The 19,239-nt window shown below is 35.6% G+C and overlaps 1 protein-coding gene across 1 annotated transcript; it reads right to left on the bottom strand.

Annotated features, from left to right (window-relative positions):
- Positions 1–1,599: 1,599 nt before the first annotated feature.
- LOC128547199 (voltage-gated hydrogen channel 1-like) lies at positions 1,600–14,138 on the bottom strand. Its single transcript, XM_053519090.1, has 3 exons — positions 13,979–14,138; positions 4,458–4,959; positions 1,600–2,602 (listed from the first exon to the last, which is right to left on the bottom strand). The coding sequence occupies exons 1-3, from the start codon at positions 13,982–13,984 to the stop codon at positions 2,313–2,315; spliced, it is 798 nt and encodes a 265-aa protein (XP_053375065.1). The 5' UTR covers positions 13,985–14,138; the 3' UTR covers positions 1,600–2,312.
- Between the last annotated feature and the right edge of the window lie 5,101 nt (positions 14,139–19,239).

Raw genomic sequence — 19,239 nt, 5'->3', positions numbered from 1 at the left:
GCCTGCACATCCATGCAGTCTGATCAAGATCTGCACTGTTTGCCATTCAGTCAGTATCTTTTTGGTTAGCACCCCTTTTAACAGTTAATGGTACTGTCCAAATTGAAAGATGGACAAGTTCATTATAAAAATTTTGTAGGGTTAGGGTTAAATGTCTAAATCTATACATCCTAACCATTTACTCTGCATGAATATGAATAAAATTTACATACAAATCAACAGTGGTCCCATTTTCATATTAATAACAAGAGCTAAACATGTGGGGTCGTTTTATGACTTCATTTCTGTCAAAGTTTGAAAGTATATTTAATTCAACAGGCTGCAATTTCAGTACTTGTAAATCCCTATATATGATAGTGATATTCAAAATTAAATCAAATTGTTACATGCAAATCTATATATAAAATCTAAAAATTAACAAGTTGTAGGTCTTGCATGTACATTGTAGAGTTTCAATAGGTTGTTAGACATTAAGGAAACAGAATAATGTATAATTCTAAATCAATGCTTACATACATCTCATACTTGCAGCCTTTTTTTATACAAGTAACAAAAACATGAGGAAGAAACTCTGAAGAGCAAACTTAGATTAAGAGCATTCAAGTAGCTAGTGTTTACAAGGAGTTTAAAAAGTTATAATCCATGTGTGAATGGAAAATAAGTCAAAATAAGGTTACTTCCCTTGTTAAAACCCTCTATATCACAATAACAATTCACTTAAATTTGTATTTTTTAAAAAGAAATTGTCAAATGTTTGATATTCATCAATAAGGAAGTACTCACTGGCACCAGACCAGAAAGAAAATGCCTCTGTATATGTTATACCCTACCCCTAGGTATCATATAAGAACCATGGTCGTGAACGGGAAAATATACTAACCCATTTCAATCGCGTATTTCATACCTAAAACACGCAGTTCAGTAAATGTGTACTATTGATATTAAACAAACGATAATTTATCTTCATTCATGCACCTGTCACATTGTCTCAATATTCCATATTGCAGAGATGCTCCACATATTTTATGCTTTAGTCAACGTTACAGAAAAAACTTGCGTGAACTCCCCTAATGAACATCCGGTCTAGAGGTCACGGCAGTGTGCACATGTTAGGCCAAATGTAAACAAACAAAAACAGAATGCAATATATTCACAGTTTTACCATAAGACTCAAAATGATGAATGAACTTCATCTTGTATATGATTTTGAATTTGAAATCATACATTGGTATACATCTATTCTGTTTATTTAATTCATTTTGCACATTTATGCTGCATATAAATATTTAAGCGTACACATGTAGTAAAATGACGAAGGACATACATTTTCACATCAGCCAATCAGAGTGTGTCTGTAATCTAGACACCAGGGAAGTTCAAGCAAGTCTTTTGTGTATCGTTGAAAAAACTATAAACTACACGTTGTTTTTCTAAGATAAGAAGTATTGAAGAAATGTGACAGGTACACAACGGAAGATAAATTACCACTTGTTTAATATCAATAGTACACATTTACTGAACTGCGTGTTTTAGGTATGAAATACGCGATTGAAATGGGTTAGTATATTTTCCCGTTCACGACCATGGTTCTTATATGATACCTAGGGGTAGGGTATAACATATACAGAGGCATTTTCTTTCTGGTCTGGTGCCAGTGGAAGTACTACTGAGATTGTGACATAGTCAATCAACAAAATTGAATTTCAAAATTTGATGAAACAGTCAGAAACTGGCGGCATTATGGTCATATCAAATGATACATAAAGACTGAGAAAAATAGAATTACATGTACACATAAAACAAAAAATTGTTCAGTAAGGCTATGTTCCAAGCATTTATAAGTTATCACAAAAATGTGATTATATTATATGGTGACTAATTAATTGGAGATGTTTAATGAGTGTTAAACAAATAACTGGTGACATGATGCACAAACAAGAAAACTGAAATGGAACCTTTCAATGTGGCGAGTGTCCAAATGAATATATTACATAATGCTTAGATAACAGCTTAAGACAGATACTCCTTGCAAAAACAACTAACTGAAAATACTTGATGAACATATTTAAATGCACCTTATAAATTTCTTTAAATAGCACATTAAATGCATAATTATACATATCTGATTCTACAAATTTTGCTGATTTAAATACAAGTAGGCAAGATTTATCAAACTCAGTCATGCTTAACTTTGTTTATGCATTATAACTGTTCAAAAATGTGAATAAATCAACAAAATCTGTAGAAACATGCTACCAAAAAACAATGGCAACCATTTTCATTGAGAAGTGTCAGACAGAGAGAAGAACAAATCAGACTGAAGGCGGCATATCGGGACTTTTTTCTTTCACTTCAATCCCTTTATCATCAACTTGATTAACTTCTGCGACAACATCAATACGACTTGCGGGTTTTGGAATTTCTGTCTGTATAATGTCACTGATACCGTGTTTTCTTAAAAGGCCTCTCAACGTTTCAATCTCGCTCTCCTGAGCTGCGCAGTACTCGCGATATTTCATAAGCTCCTGTTCACACGCGTCTCGTAATCTACGTTCACGCTGAACTCTTTTCTCTGCCTGTAACTTGACTGACAAAACAATACCTGAAAAATACAAGAGATCACAGAGTGATCTTGGCGCCCACCAATGTGCCATTTTTGAGTGTTCCAAATTTCAAGACTTACTGACTACCTCAAGGTCAAATTTCATTTCTGTACACAACACTGTGCATGTGATCCAAATTCAAAAGCTGTAGCTTGAGAAATGTGAAAGTAGGTCACTAGGTCAATGTCAAGGTTAAAGTTTGTTTCAGTACACAATCCTATGCATGTGGTCTAAATTTGAAGCCTGTAGCTACAGAAATGTGAAAGTAGGTCACTAGGTCAATGTAAAGGTCAAGGTTCATTTCGATACACAAAACTATGCATGTGGTCCAAATTTGAAGGCTATAGCTTGAGAAATGTAAAAGTAGATCACTAGGTCAAAATCAAGGTCAAATTCTATTTCAGAATACAAAACTATGCATGTGGTCCAAATTTGAAGCCTGTACCTAAAAAATGTGAAAGTAGGTCACTAGGTCAATGTAAAGGTCAAAGTTCATTTCGGTACACAAAACTATGCAAGTGGTCCAAATTTGAAGGCTGTAGCTTGAGAAATGTAAAAGTAGGTCACTAGGTCAAAATCAAGGTCAACTCATGTCAAGGTTCATCTTGCCACTCAAAAATATACAAGTGGTCCAAATTTGAAGGCTGTAGCTACAGAAATGTGAAAGTAGGTCACTAGGTCAAAATCAAGGTCAACTCGTGTCAAGGTTCATCTTGCCACTCAAAAATATACATGTGGTCCAAATTTGAATGTTTTAGTTATTGACAAGAACATTATAAAAGCTTTTCCCTATATAAGTCTATATGAACCATGTGACCCCCAGGGCGGGGCCATTTTTGACCTAGGGCGATAATTTGAACAAACTTGGTAGAGAACCACTAGATGATGCTACATTACAAGTATCAAAGCCTTAGGCTTTGTGGTTTGGACAAGAAGATTTTCAAAGTTTTTCCTTATGTAAGTCTATGTTAACCATATGACCCCAAGGGCGGGGCCATATTTGACCCTAGGGGTATAATATGAACAATCTTAGTTGAAGACCACTAGATGATGTCACATACAAAATATCAAAGCCCTAGGCCCTGTGGTTTTGGACAAGGGGTTATTCAAAGTTTTTCCCTATATAAGTCATTATAAACTATGTGACCCCCAGGGCGGGGCCATATTTGACCCCAGAGAAATAATTTGAATCATCTTGGTAGAGGACCACTAGATGATGCTTCAAACCAAATATCAAAGCCCTAGGCTCTGTGGTTTTGGATAAAAAAGTTTTCAAAGTTTTTCCCTATATAAATCTATGTAAAATATAGAAATAAACAAAGGGCCATAACTCACTCATAAATTGTTGAACCAGTCTGATTTTCAGGGGGACACAACTAGGGTACCAATACATCATTCTGACAAAGTTTGGTCAAAATCCCACCAGTAGTTTCTGAGGAGATGCGATAACGAGAAATTGTTAACGGACGGACGGACGGAATGACGGACGGACGGACCACGGACGCAGAGTGATTTTAATAGCCCACCATCTGATGATGGTGGGCTAAAAATGAATCCATGTATACGTATGTTTTAATTGAAACAACTGTCACTGATCCCTTTGAAATTTGCCAAATTATAATGTGCATGGAAAACGGTGATCTGAATTACTTGCAGAAATACATGCAGACATTAAACAGTCTCAGATTAACCTAAAAAGTTCCTCCTTTAGGCTCTGCAATGGACTGGCAATGAGCAATATATCTCTCTCCATCATTGGGGAGCATAACAATTCAAAAACCTTTACAAAGTCTAGGTAAACTATAAAGATTTACTCAATGTCCTTTGATTCTGCAAAAGATTTAAGATACTGACCGTTTAAAATCCTGGTCACTCTCCAGAGTCTGAGGACAATAAGAAGCCCAATACCACTCTCAGGTCCTTCTTGATTTCTGAAGACAATATCGAGAACAAACGAAACAATCACAATAACAGCATCAAACACCTCCAGCTTGTGTTTAAAGAACTCGAGCTTGAAAACAGCGAGTCTTACGAGAGTCTCAATCAAGAACAGTCCGAGTATGGCTATACTTGCATAATGAAGAATGTGGGGAGCAGGCGATTCGCTGGCCGAGTGTGGAAACACTTTCAGATCAATCAGCAGCTCTGTTATAACCAGAAGACAATCTAAAATGACGAGGCACACAATCAAGATCTGGAATTTGTTCGTATGGAACATATGTTTCAGTCGCTCGTTCATGTTCCTGAACTCAAGTTTCGTTTCCTCAGAATCTGTTGTGATTGAGCTTGCTGAGTCATCCTTCTCTATGACCTTTTCCAGGTCATCCTGAAGTTTATGAAATCCTTCCATCTGAATCTGAAGAATTAAACAAAAAAGGAATCTTTCAGCTGGGAACAGCATTGACTATAAAAGTATAAGGTACTAGATTAAAACATGTTCAACTAGTAATAGAACTGCGGTCATAATGTTGATATTTAAGAGCAGTAAAATAATGCTGACATAAATATTGTGCAGCAATTTTAAGAAATGAAATAATTGTCCAAATTTCTCTTCGAAACACAGATAATTAAAAGAGGATCTTACATGAGAGTCCTTTTATATATACAGAGATTATTAAATGTGCTGAGTAGAATAACAGAATGTAAGTATCTGTCCAACATTTTACTATTCTATTTTGGTTTAATCAAGTCAATGTGAAAAAGACAAAATTAATGTAATATTCTTTTTATCACATTAGCTTGGAAGTGATCACTCCTAAGATGTTTTGTTGAAATCCGGCCAGCAGTTTGACAAATGAAAGCTGGACAAGATTTTTCTATTTTTAGCTCTGATGGCCATTTTTTTCAGCGACCTGTGACCTTCTGCTTGCAAGTCAGATCTATGCTCTACCAACTGAGTTAATCTGACAATCAATATCATAGACTACTTATATTATACATTATATACACACTGCTACATACTAAAATTGCCATTTTGACAGCTGGAGCCCTTGCCTATATATAGAGATTATTATACTCCAGACCACCCCAAAACCTTTATGTGATGTACCCCTTTGACTACACAATCATGTATGTTTTCAGTATATCTGATTAGTCTTATGGAACATGTATGGAACAACAAAAATAGCTCGTTAACTGGTACAAATTTCCATGCAGGATCACCATGTGAATAAAAAAATAAGGCAGTGGCTAGGATTACAGTACCGTAATTCTAGCCTCCGATTCTAGGATTACGGAAGTTCCATATTCCCTGACAACCCTATGAGGATAGGCTAGGATTATGGAAGTATTTAGGAGGCATCAAACATATATGATGTTGTAAACTTACTTATTTCACTTTAAATAGCGTGTTTAAATGCCTGTCATATTATTTCATGTTATCGATCAGCTATGTTGGGTTAGTATAATCTGAAACGATATACATATCAATGGCGGCACGCAGAAATATCGTTCTCATCCTACTTGGTATTATACATGAGCGTTCAGTTATAGGTGGACAATTATTTATGCGCTGTTGATGAATGATTATGAATGATAAAAATTAAAATCTTCTTAATGAAAATAGTAATGTTTTAATGTTTCAATGTTTACATAGTTGTCCAACTATATCCTCGCCACACCACAAGCAGGCGCTCAGTTCATGGCCCATTTTATTCTTTTTCTCTTCAATTTCCATAATAAATAATCGTTTAAAAAATATATTTTTGTAATTTTGTTTTTTGTTCAGAGTATGTTATTACTTCAATTCATATTCATGATTTTGCATTTTTTTCTTTCATTTTTCATTGTTTCTTCCCATTTTTTTCTTCTCTCTTTCTTCTTTTTTATTTTTTTTCTTCTTTCTTTTCTTCTTTTTTAATTTATTAATTCTTTCTGTTTTTTTTGTTTTTTATTTCTTTTTTTTAAAATAAGTAACATCATTAACAGGTCCCAGAAAAGTCACAAATTAGCTATATAGCTACATCTAGCTAGATGTAGCTATAAAACCAATACAAACTAGAAAATGCTTTTGTAAAAAAGCGCATGTCTCCCCCAATGCAAAGTCCTATAGGCACGAAGTCAATAGGGGTCAGGAGCGAAAGTCAAAGAGACACTGATGGTTGGCTGCAATAGGGATCATCTACTTGGCATGTCCAGTCATCCTGCTAAATTTCAACACTAGTGGCCTAGTGGTTCTCAAGTCACTGTTCAGGCTCCTGTGACCTTGACCTTTGATCAAGTGACCACAAAATAAATAGGGGTCATCTACTCTGCATGTCCAATCATCCTATTAAGTTTCAACATTGTAGGTCAAGTGGTTCTCAAGTTATTTCCAAAAAATGATTTTACATGAACAGGCCACTGTGACCTTGACCTTTATTAGACTGACTCCAAAATCAATAGGGGTCATCTACTCTGCATGTTCAATCATCCTATGAAGTTTCAACATTCTGGGTCAAGTGGTTCTCAAGTTATTGATCGGAACTGGTTATCAATGTTCAGGCCCTCGTGACCTTGACCTTTAACGGAGTGACCCCCAAAAACAATAAGGGTCATTTACTCTGCATGAACAATCATCCTATGAAGTTTCAACATTCTGGGTCGAGAGGTTCTCAAGTTATTGATTGGAAATGGTTTTCCATGTTCAGGCCCCTGTGGCCTTGACCTTTAACAGAGTGACCCTAAAATCGTTGGGGTTCATCTACTCTGCATGACCAATAATCCTACGAAGTTTCATCATTCTGGGTCAAGTGGTTCTCAAGTTACTGACCGGAAATGGTTTTCAATGTTCGGGCCCCTGTGACCTTGACCTTTCACAGAGTGACCCCAAAATCGTTAGGGGTCATCTACTCTTTATGATCAATCATCCTATTAAGTTTCAACATTCTGGGTCAAGTGGTTCTCAAGTTACTGACCGGAAATGGTTTTCAATGTTCAGGCCCCTGTGACCTTGACCTTTAATGGAGTGACCCCAAAATCGATAGGGGTCATCTACTTTGCATGTACAATCATCCTATGAAGTTTCAACACTCTGGGTCAAGTGGTTCTCTAGTTATTGATCAGAAATGGTTTTCAATGTTCAGGCCCCTGTGACCTTGACCTTTGATGGAGTGATCCCAAAAACAATAGGGGTCGTCTACTCTTTATGACCAATCATCCTATGAAGTTTCAACATTCTGGGTCAGGTGGTTCTCTAGTAATTGATTGAAAATGGTTTTCAATGTTCAGGCCCGTGTCCTTGACCTTTGACGGAGTGACCCCAAAATCAATAGGGGTCATCTACTCTTCATGACCAATCATCCTATGAAGTTTCAACATTCTGGGTCAAGTGGTTCTCTAGTTATTGATCAGAAATGGTTTTCAATGTTCAGGCCCCTGTGACCTTGACCTTTGACGAAGTGACCCCAAAATCAATAGGGGTCATCTACTCTTCATGACCAATCATCCTATGAAGTTTCAACATTCTGGGTCAAGTGGTTCTCTAGTTATTGATCGGAAATGGTTTTCAATGTTCAGGCCCCTGTGACCTTGACCTTTGATGGAGTGACCCCAAAAACAATAGGGGTCGTCTACTCCAGCAGCCCTACAACCCTATGAAGTTTGAAGGTTCTAGGTCAAATGGTTCTCCAGTTATTGCTTGGAAATGAAGTGTGACGTACGGACGGACGGAAGGACGGACGGACGGACAGGGCAAAAACAATATGTCTCCTGGGGGAGACATAATAATGCAAAATATGTCAAAACAAGATGCAAAATGGTCATAATTCCGTCCAAAAGGTTTATAAGATGAAAGACAATAACACAAAACCAAGATCTTTGTAGTCACATTTTCAATAACTGCGGCAGTATTTTGCGATAACTCATCACTGATTTTTTCACTTGTGATAATTATGGTACTGTATAAGACAAATTTATAAATGACTATTCGCAGAAATTCGCAACATGTATTGAAACTGAAACTGCATAGATCTCCATTCTTTGTGATTGTCTTTTGTCTCATAAACCATTTGAATGGGATAATAAATATTTTATATTTAATATTAACATATTTTAAACAATTGTTATTGGATTTATAGCTATTTCTAGCTACATAATGATAGATTTAGCTATATAGCTCAGTGCTAGCCCTGGCCGTTATAAATTAATAGCCACTTTTTTTTCAGGGAAAAAATTAATAGACTAACTTGGCGCATGTGTAATTCGCATGCGCTTTCACATTTCAATGAAAAACATAAAACAGGGTATTTATAACTTTTTTTTTTGGTGAAACACTTACACATTTTATTTTTCAGTTATCATGTTTCATGTTTATCATAGGCTTTGAATAATTATACCTTTATGCATATCTTCAGTTGTTTGTATCCAGATGTCACTGAAAATACCATTTTAGTATGTAACATGACCCATTGTGAATTCTTGCCAAGAATGATCATTACTTTTTGTGATGAAAGTCAGGGCTTAAGCTAGACTAAGATTTTAGGGGAAATGTGGAAATATTTTAACACCATGACATGCAAGTTGAAAAAGGAACTAAATATGCTTAATATAATGTTACTATTTTTATTAGTTCCTTCTTTGTTTAAGTCTATTGATTTAAAGTAAATAACAAATTCACTCAAAATGTCAGTTATTCTGTTTTCTTATCCTTGTAAACCTTGTGAATCTAATGTGATTAAACTGCAAATTAAAGTTTTTTTTCACTATTGCAATGATTGCCCAAACCAAGAAAACCCTTTGGATATAAATACAATTTAAAAAAGTTAATTCCATATCAGCAAAAAATAAATCAACTCCCAGTGCTATAATGCACTTAAAGTCACAGTCACTTTAAATAACAGGTGTGTATTGATGCAGGTTCTTAATTAAATACATGTCAATAGCAGTGACATCACTAACACATCACATGGAATACAATCTTTGTCTGGCAATCTCCCTTACTGACCGTCTGAAAATATGGCATGTATGCCGCGGACAGACGGAATGCAAAAAACCCACTTGTTGTTCACCGTCTAAAAGTCTCCAGTCGGACATAGCAATTCCACATCTAAAGGAACTAGAAAATGCTTTTGTAAAAAAGCGCATGTCTCCCCCAATGCAAAGTCCTATAGGCAAGAAGTCAATAGGGGTCAGGAGCGAAAGTCAAAGAGACACTGATGGTTGGCTGCAATAGGGATCATCTACTTGGCATGTCCAGTCATCCCGCTAAATTTCAACACTCTTGGCCTAGTGGTTCTTAAGTCACTGTTCAGGCCCCTGTGACCTTGACCTTTGATCAAGTGACCTCAAAATAAATAGGGGTCATCTACAGGAACTGGTTATCAATGTTCAGGCCTCTGTGACCTTGACCTTTAACGGAGTGACCCCAAAAACAATAGGGGTCATTTACTCTGCATGAACAATCATCCTTTAAAGTTTCAACATTCTGGGTCGAGAGGTTCTCAAGTTATTGATTGGAAATGGTTTTCCATGTTCAGGCCCCTGTGACCTTGACCTTTAACAGAGTGACCCTAAAATCGTAAAGGGTCATATACTCTGCATGACCAATCATCCTATGAAGTTTCATCATTCTGGGTCAAGTGGTTCTCAAGTTACTGACCGGAAATGGTTTTCAATGTTCAGGCCCCTGTGACCTTGACCTTTCACAGAGTGACCCCAAAATCGTTAGGGGTCATCTACTCTGCATGACCAATCATCCTATTAAGTTTCAACCTTCTGGGTCAAGTGGTTCTCAAGTTACTGACCGGAAATGGTTTTCAATGTTCAGGCCCCTGTGACCTTGACCTTTAATGGAGTGACCCCAAAATTGATAGGGGTCATCTACTTTGCATGTACAATCATCCTATGAAGTTTCAACATTCTGAGTTAAGTGGTTCTCCAGTTACTGATTGGAAATGGTTTTCCATGTTCAGGCCGCTGTGACCTTGACCTTTGATGGAGTGACCCCAAAATCAATAGGGGTCATCTACTCTTCATGATCAATCATCCTATGAAGTTTCAACATTCTGGGTCAAGTGGTTCTCTAGTTATTGATCGGAAATGGTTTTCAATGTTCAGGCCCCTGTGACCTCGACCTTTGAGGGAGTGACCCCAAAATCAATAGGGGTCATCTACTCTTCATGACCAATCATCCTATGAAGTTTCAACATTCTGGGTCAAGTGGTTCTCTAGTTATTGATCGGAAATGGTTTTCCATGTTCAGGCCCCTGTGACCTTGACCTTTGACGGAGTGACCCCAAAAACAATAGGGGTCGTCTACTCCAGCAGCCCTACAACCCTATGAAGTTTGAAGGTTCTAGGTCAAATGTTTCTCCAGTTATTGCTCGGAAATGAAGTGTGACGTGTCAATAAAACTACCGATGTTCCAACACTTTAAGGTACTTCCGCCATCTTGAATTTAGAGTGACCTTCATTTGAAGTGTGAAAATATAGTGAACAAAAGCTTTCAAATGCAGCTGTTCCAGAATACAAAAACAGCTCAGTTTTCAAGACCTGAACTAAAAGTAGCTGTATAAAATGTAAAACTAAAATTTGGAAATAAATAAAGAAGATATTTTACCTGTATTTTTCCAAATTTTTGGTTAGATTTATAAATCCTTTCAAAATACTTTATTAAAAATTCATGAATGGCATAAGTTAGTTCAAAGTTTCAATTAGTGCATAGGAGAATTGTCTTACTGAATAGAACTAAACTTATTACAAAATCTGTTTTCAAACCTCACCACCTCATGTATTAAAACTAAAATAAATCTGTACATATTGCTATTTTCAGCATACATAAAAGTAGTGCAATGTGCGGACAATGATTTTATACGTATGGTGTACCAAACTGCCTAAAATTGTAAGACAAGTCTCAGACTTAATGTGAACAAGATTTGGCAACGATCCGAAATTCTTTTCAAGGATTGTCAAGTATAAGAAAGGTTTAATTTTTTACAGTGGAATTTATGTACTTACGCGCTGCTTATCTCACGGAAAATTTGGTGGAAATGGAATTTTCGGCACTTCCTGCGGTAACTACCGAAATTACTTAACGTAACTTTCTCACTCATACGTGATTGTATATTTATAAATTATAAAAACAATCGAAATATTTGCTTTATCACGATATATGCAAATATTTTTAGACAATCTTGAAACATTAGGCCACAATATTTCCGCATACTGGTCCGGGACAAGTTCGATGTGTATAGTGATTCCTTAATAGATGTATCATGCGTCGTAAACTAACCAATTTTGATCTATCGACTTTTTAAACAATATGAGAATAATGCAGCATGTTTTTGAAAACACAGTGAGAATAAATCGCAAAAAAAATGTACAGCCAAATATGTTAGGAGGTAATACAATTTGTATACAGTTGTAGATAACTACGAAACATCTTACAAAATGCAATCAGTTGAACTTCTCACGCGAAAACCTAATGATTAAAATCAGCAATATCTCAAAAGTAACTTTTCTGCATCTTGGTTCTTCGTTAAACAATGACATTTTTTCACATTTTCATAGATTTAAACTGATAATAAATGTGCATTGAAATTCCGGCATAGAAATGGACATTGACTTTACATTACTGCGGTGTTGACAGCAGAAACAGCGGTCCAGTACTAAGACTGTCTACGAAACCAAGGATAACGAGTTCTTTATCTGAAAATTACGAACATTGGGATCAGTGTTCAGTATACACTTGAAAATGATAGACTTGCTATTTGCCGAGTGCACACTTGTTTTCTGTCGTCGTTAATATAAAGTAGACTAGTAAATATTCGTACACATGCATAATCTCATAAACACTTCTTTAATGTATGTTCTCTGAGATAACAAATAACTGGCTCAACTGAGACACCATAATTTAAAGTAAATTCAGTTTAATTCACCACGAGGTTCAAAATGCACGGGAGTCTCGTGATAATACATGCCTTTAATTTCACATGGTTGAAGTGTAAACAAATAGTTAAATTTGCTTCGTTTTATTTCTCACGGAAAAGATCGGACGGTTTTTTATATTGGAATAATTATAGAACATCTATGCATTTAAAGTTGAAAGTTGATTGTTTTCTACAGGACGTAAAACTGAAACAATTAAGCACTTTTACTTTTTCAGCAATGTTCCTCAGGTGAACTTTGACATTGTTTACGAAGAGAAATCAGTTTTGTGTCATCTTGAAATGCGTTGTTCGGCTGAAACGTATAGTTCCCTGAAAATATCTAAAATGGTTTATTTTGGGGATTTTTGTTTTATTTATAAATTCAACACAATGTGTAATATTTCCAGTTTTTGAAAATGATTGAAATTCAACTTTATTTTAGAAAAAGTTTCGATCTTTCAGTAATATTTTGTCAGCGGATGCTTACAAATTTTAAGTGAAACGGCTTTCTTGTCCAATGGAGGTGTGTAAAGCGAAAAACTATCATTACACATTGCGTTTATTCTTTAAATGTGAAGGATCGGTAACAGATCTCAGTGAAAAACTATACTAAATGGATATCTCTAACCATGAATAAGGAGACATACATATTTCAGTAAGGAATCTCAGGTAAAAAGAACAATCATATATTTTATTCCTTGAAATAAACATGGCGGCGAAATATTTTAGAAAAACTGTGCACGTGTTTTGCGCATTAGAATGTTTAACGACATTTTCTTGAAAAAGTAACGCTCGTATGCACTATTTTGGCATTTCTTTGATTTGAAAATAAATGTTTTATAACAATTTAGGTTGCATACGATACCGAAATTTTGCACCAAAAATGTTCACTCATTTTCTTCCAAAGCACTGTGGAGATAGGGTTCAGCGTAGCTTTCATGCTCGCAAGTTTACCTACAGATATATCTTTTCAATTTTTATCATATATTTTTTGTATCCTTGCATTTCGAAAGCTGTTTCGAGGGTTCTGATTTTTCACATGGATTTCTAATTTCAATTTGCGGAAATACCTTAAGGATAATTTTTTGCAATATTTTTTTAGTAGCATTTTTATAAATTAACCGCATGCCCCAACATATATTTGAGGCCTCTTAAATACTTCTGTAATCCTAGTCTATCCTCACAGGGTTGTCTAGGAATATGGAACTTCCTTAATTCTAGAATCGGAGGACAAGCCACTGCCAAAAAATAATCTGAAAACTGTCATGCGGATGCAGAAAGCAAAAGCATCGTGCCGATAGCCTTGGTCGTTTTTACTCTTGTCTGGTCATGACATTTCGTTCTAAATAGCTTGTTTTCACGATAGCGTCCGCACAAAAACAAGAAATCTCATCGTGCGATTGGAAGTACTCAGCCACCACACTCAAGCGTCTGAGGCTGAGCTGGTATCACGCAGATCCAGACACCCACCCAACACAGTAACACCCCTTTTCCAAAGACAGGTCTCCTACAGCCACATGATAAAGTTACCTTCATTTCTGAATTATGTCTTATCAATGCATCTAACTGCAATTTTCTCTCAGTCAAAAATGCAACAGCTCTCAAATAAACGTGTAATTATTTTACACAAAAGCTTTGTTTTTATTTTTATGAAATCTCGTTTAAAACGAGAATTCGCAAGAATACATGAATTCTCCTTTTCCGTACCGTACCTTACATTGTGCGGAATAACTTTTGGCGCTACGCTCGAGACTATACTGCCGTTACTATGCCAGTAATATTATAAACAAACAGGATAGTTTCACAATGATAGAATATGTTTGCCTCCTCTAATTTTTGATTTTCCGTAGTTCTGTCGCCTAGTGTGAAATGTTTACATAAATTTGGAATCATAACCATATTTCATAAGGAACTTAATTGGGGGCCATAAAACTATTCATATAAGATAAGATAAGATAAATTTTATTTTTAGTCGGCAAGACAGAGAAACAATACAACATAAGCGACAGGCGCTTTTAACCGACTATATATAACAAAGATAAACAGTTAAAACATATAGTAAGCAAGCTGTAAAATAAGAGATAGGGTAATACAAAATTACATGTAGCAGTACAACATGAAGTTAAACCCATGAAAGACCTGCTGCTCTGACCAAAAGCCTAAGAACTGCTTAAGATAAACATGAAATAAAAAACTGAGAGGCAAAACTGGCGCAAAAAGCTGAATTAAAAATATGCTAAACGAGAATATCACCTCATATCAGATCCGAAATGAAATGAGCAGCAGCTCCTTCACAGTAGCACATAAAACATAGCATGGAAATAAGATGTAAAAATGACAATACCACATAGAGAACATAAAAAGCATGCAAATTATTACATAAAAATAATAGAAAGAAAAGTGTGCAACTAAAGCAACAAAAAGAAACCAGCTAAAGCAGCTAACCATGGAGAACAATGCATAGATATAAGTCGACTACACAAGGAAACAAGGTATACAAAAAGTAGCTAAAGCATGCAAAGCAAGACAAGTATTGACAACACAATGCAAAAAGCATAACAGCAAGTAACTAAGAAACTAAGCACGGAGAAAAAAGCATAAAACTATGTCAACTACACAAAAGAAGCAAGGTACACATAATAATTGTAGCTAACTATGAGGGACAAGGCATACAACAAAAAACAGCTAAACAAAGCAAAAACTAACTGGTTGGGTGTGATGAAAAGAGATGCCGTCCGGTCCTGCGGAACAAGCTGCTAAGTATGTTTGCACATTGAACATTTGCAGTCTTGACCATTCCAGTGTGAAATTAAGCTTTTAGATTAATTAAAACTAGATTTTTCCTAAAATTTTCTGGGAGCGAGTTCCACAGAACCGGAGCGGCATATCTGAAGCTTTGTTTACCATACCTAGTTGTAGTTACCCGGGGAACTTCTAGTAGGTTGGAATATCTAAAGTTGTAACCAGAATCATGAATATGAATTAAATCATTTAAAACAGATGAAGCGATGTTGTTAAAATTTTTAAATGTTTCTATGGCCATTGCTCTAGTTCTTCTGATATACAAGATAGGAAGGGTTGCTTTACTAAGTAGCTGTTCATATGTACTTAAATAATCTTCATAAACAAAACGAAGAGCTCTTTCTTGTATTTTTTCAATCTTATTTGTACTTTTATTGGAACATATCTATATTAAAGCGATGACCACTAGAAAATCGGGGGCGAGGCTGTCAGAAAAGTAAATAAATGATTATGTATTCCGGTTGCAATATTTAACTTAATATTATATCAGTATACTTGTCTCAGTTATAAAGAAAATACATTTCAGGAAATATTTTAAAATCTCATAAGACATTTTACTCGCTTTTCTCTCAATGAATATTACAGTCTTTAAGATATGCTACTGCCTCCTAGCCAAAAAAGTTATAATCTGGCTACAAGTAATTAAAGAATATCCTAGAATATTAAACAAAACATTCGTTCGCTTCGCTCATAATAACTACAAGTATTTTTGGTTGCGGGTTTATCCCGCTACCAAAGTTAAGTGTATTTCTGACAATCATGTAGCATCTTTATTTGATTCCAATTCACATCCAAAGGATATGTTCATTTGCTACACAAAGTAGTCCCATTCATGAACAATGCGGATGAAGTATCAATGATCAAGCAGTTCTTATTCATCCTCTATCCATTCACACTGGCCATTTAGGTTATATAAGACTGTCAAAGATTACGTATTCCAGCCCATGGTTACATCACTGACTTCCAGCTGTTCATGTAAGGTCAGGCAGAGTTTATCTTAGATATGAGGCATTACTGGTTCTCCGCGTTACATCGTATAGCGGAGAACCTTTGTCTAACTGTAACGGATTACATAAACCGGTCTTTACGGTTTGATACGCATTCAAGCATACATGTGCATTCATGTATGGGTATTTATACGAGAGGCGTTGTATAGAAATCAGTTCTAGCGAGTTTCTCTTACGAGAACATCTGCAATGATATTTATCATGTTTTTTGAAAGTATAATCATACACACTGAGAGTATTGAAATATATCTGTTTTTTAAGAAAATGTCGGGCAATGTTTAAAAGCACAGAAATAGATTCAGAGTGTATTAGAAAATATCATTTTTTGTTTAAATGTAAGACAATACTTAAAGTATCAGGTAAACGAAGTAGCATATTGAAATATGTCATAATGTAAGATATATGAGATATACATAGCATAATGTGATAATATTATGTTAACAAAAGTTCGGAACGAAAATTTGTTTTATGAAAATTTTTTGATAACAAATATATGTTTTATGATAACAAATATGTATGTAAGCATGTCTAAGCACGGTCCGTTGTTTGATATTCTGAGGAATAGTCTGAGGAGATTCACTTAAAATGTGATCTCCGTGCATGCCACGGATTCTATGGTTCCTCTTAAATTAAAAAAGAAATAAAAAGGGGTTTTACGCAGGCGGCCAGTATTCCTTTGACGAATATACGATCGAACCTGTTACAAAGTTTGTTAGACTTTTACAGTTGTTTTCTAAAAACATTTATTGGATTTTATATGACAGTTTTGATCGTGATATGCTTCATACATGTTTCATTGAGATGAATATATCTATGCTAAATGAATGCAGATCTCGTAATAAAATCATCTCGCAGATTGCACAACAGTGTTGTTGGTTTATCTAGTAGTTAAAGTAAGACCATTAGTATTTGTTTCTTATACATGAATATTTAGAGACTGGCATTTAAAATGAAAATAAATCTAGCAAAACCCGCAACCACCTGACATCCCAAGGCTTTGATTCTTTCTGTTCCATATCCTATGAGACAGTATTGTTATAATTTGGCTTTTATTCCAGAAGGATATCCACATATATAACCGCTTCTCGTGTAGTAATTAAGTTGCCCCATTACACTAAATTTAAAAATGGCATGTCAAATTTACCTTTGTGCTAACCGGCTACACCGTAATAAATTCTTATTGTACATTACTGTTGTTTCACATATGCCTTTTATCCACTTATATATGTTCATTCATGTTTATTTGTATACATTACTATTTAGAGAAGTTGGCAAATTGCAAAAAATGTTTCTCGCAATTTATTGTAAAATTTATGTAAATGGATGTTTCGCACCAGGTTTTCTATGTACGCAAATAAAGGGGAAACGAATCTGAGCGAAATCTGCCAGCCCAAGCTCCTCTTATTTTCTAATGGCCGTCCCCTAATTATTGAGCGGTCTATACTCTACGTGGCATTTATATGCTTCATTGTGTCTGAAAGGGCGGATGGACCGTAATTAAACTTAAATAGTCAGTCAGTCCTAATTATTAAATCTGAACAGAATTACCATCAGCAGTATTTCTATTCCCCGGGTGTCGGATACCCGTGAGGCATACGGTATCCGTCGTCCGTCGGTCCTTCACCGTGAATAACTGTCGTCTTCAGTTCCTTTTACTGTTCTCATTAAAATTAAATAAAACGTTCTTGTTTTGGCTTTGTATGCAATCTGACTGAATTATTTATCAAAATTATTGCTATTCAAAATGTGTCAAGTGTCTTGTAAAATTTCAATGTCGGTCAATAGCAGTACATAGCTAATGTTGTCTCTTTATGTAACACCGACTTTAAATAAAAATTCTATCTTGTATCTTCAAAAAATGTGATTTTAAAATTAATTAGAATTAGATCTATCCGGGAGGTCTCACATGAACTATATACACAATAGGATAACGACAGAACATCCATAATGAACAGATGCATACTTACAGTCTGATATAAATAGTGTCATAGTAAGTCAATAATACATTCTTTTTAAACCTGGTATACAATATTCGAAAACAAATACATATTAAAAGCAGTGATCAGAAAATGTTTATTAATTATTTACAATTGTTTCGGAAAAGGGTCATCTTCCAGTATAAATTGAGCAAAGTCAAGGTAATTTGTTCGTTTGTTTGTTTTGGGTTTAACGCCGTTTTTCAACAGTATTTCAGGCATGTAACGGCGGGGTCGCAAGTTCGATCCCCGGGCGGGGCGTATGTTCTCTGTGACTATTTGATAAACGACATTGTGTCTGCAATAATTAGTCCTCCACCTCTGATTCATGTGGGGAAGTTGGCAGTTACTTGCGGAGAACAGGTTTGTACTGGTACAGAATGCCTCAGAGTTATGATGCTTGTGCTTCTGTGCCTTCAATAAAAACAATATCTGGATAACATTGAATAATCGAAAAGAATTAGATATGTGAGCTTAATGTTACAAATGCACATGTGTTTTTCTGACTGTCTGTTGTTCTGATTATTAGCGCATTGATAAGTGGATACCTATTTTTCATGCTGAAAACTGATATGAGCTTAATCAAAGAAAAAATACCAAAATAGAGAAAGTGGAAACTCCACAGGTTGCTCAACACGACAAAAATAAAAATGTTCCAGGCTCAGTTTGATTGAGCCTGTTATGGACGGTAGTGGAAATGCATGTTTCCGTCAACGCCCTCTAGCCCCGGGTAGCCTTTAGCCGAACTGAACAATTTCGAGACATCCGCAGAAATGTTCATAAGGCGGTGCACATGGAACCTTCAATGATACACTAGTGCGTAATGCCATGTAAAGCGGCGTATGATCCCGAGTTAAAATAATGGGCTTGCCCTAAACGAGAAAACAATGGGCAGAACTAAACAAAATGGAAAATAGAAGGGGGATCTGAAATTACGAAGCCTGCATATCGCAGAAACTGCCAAAAAAAAACAAAATTAAAAGCAGGCACCATATCCAATGGGTGA

This window comes from Mercenaria mercenaria, chromosome 12 (assembly GCF_021730395.1).
Source record: "Mercenaria mercenaria strain notata chromosome 12, MADL_Memer_1, whole genome shotgun sequence".
Taxonomy (NCBI): domain Eukaryota; kingdom Metazoa; phylum Mollusca; class Bivalvia; order Venerida; family Veneridae; genus Mercenaria; species Mercenaria mercenaria.
The sequence above is the reverse complement of the archived record's forward strand: the minus strand, read 5'-3'. Positions and strand labels throughout refer to the sequence as shown.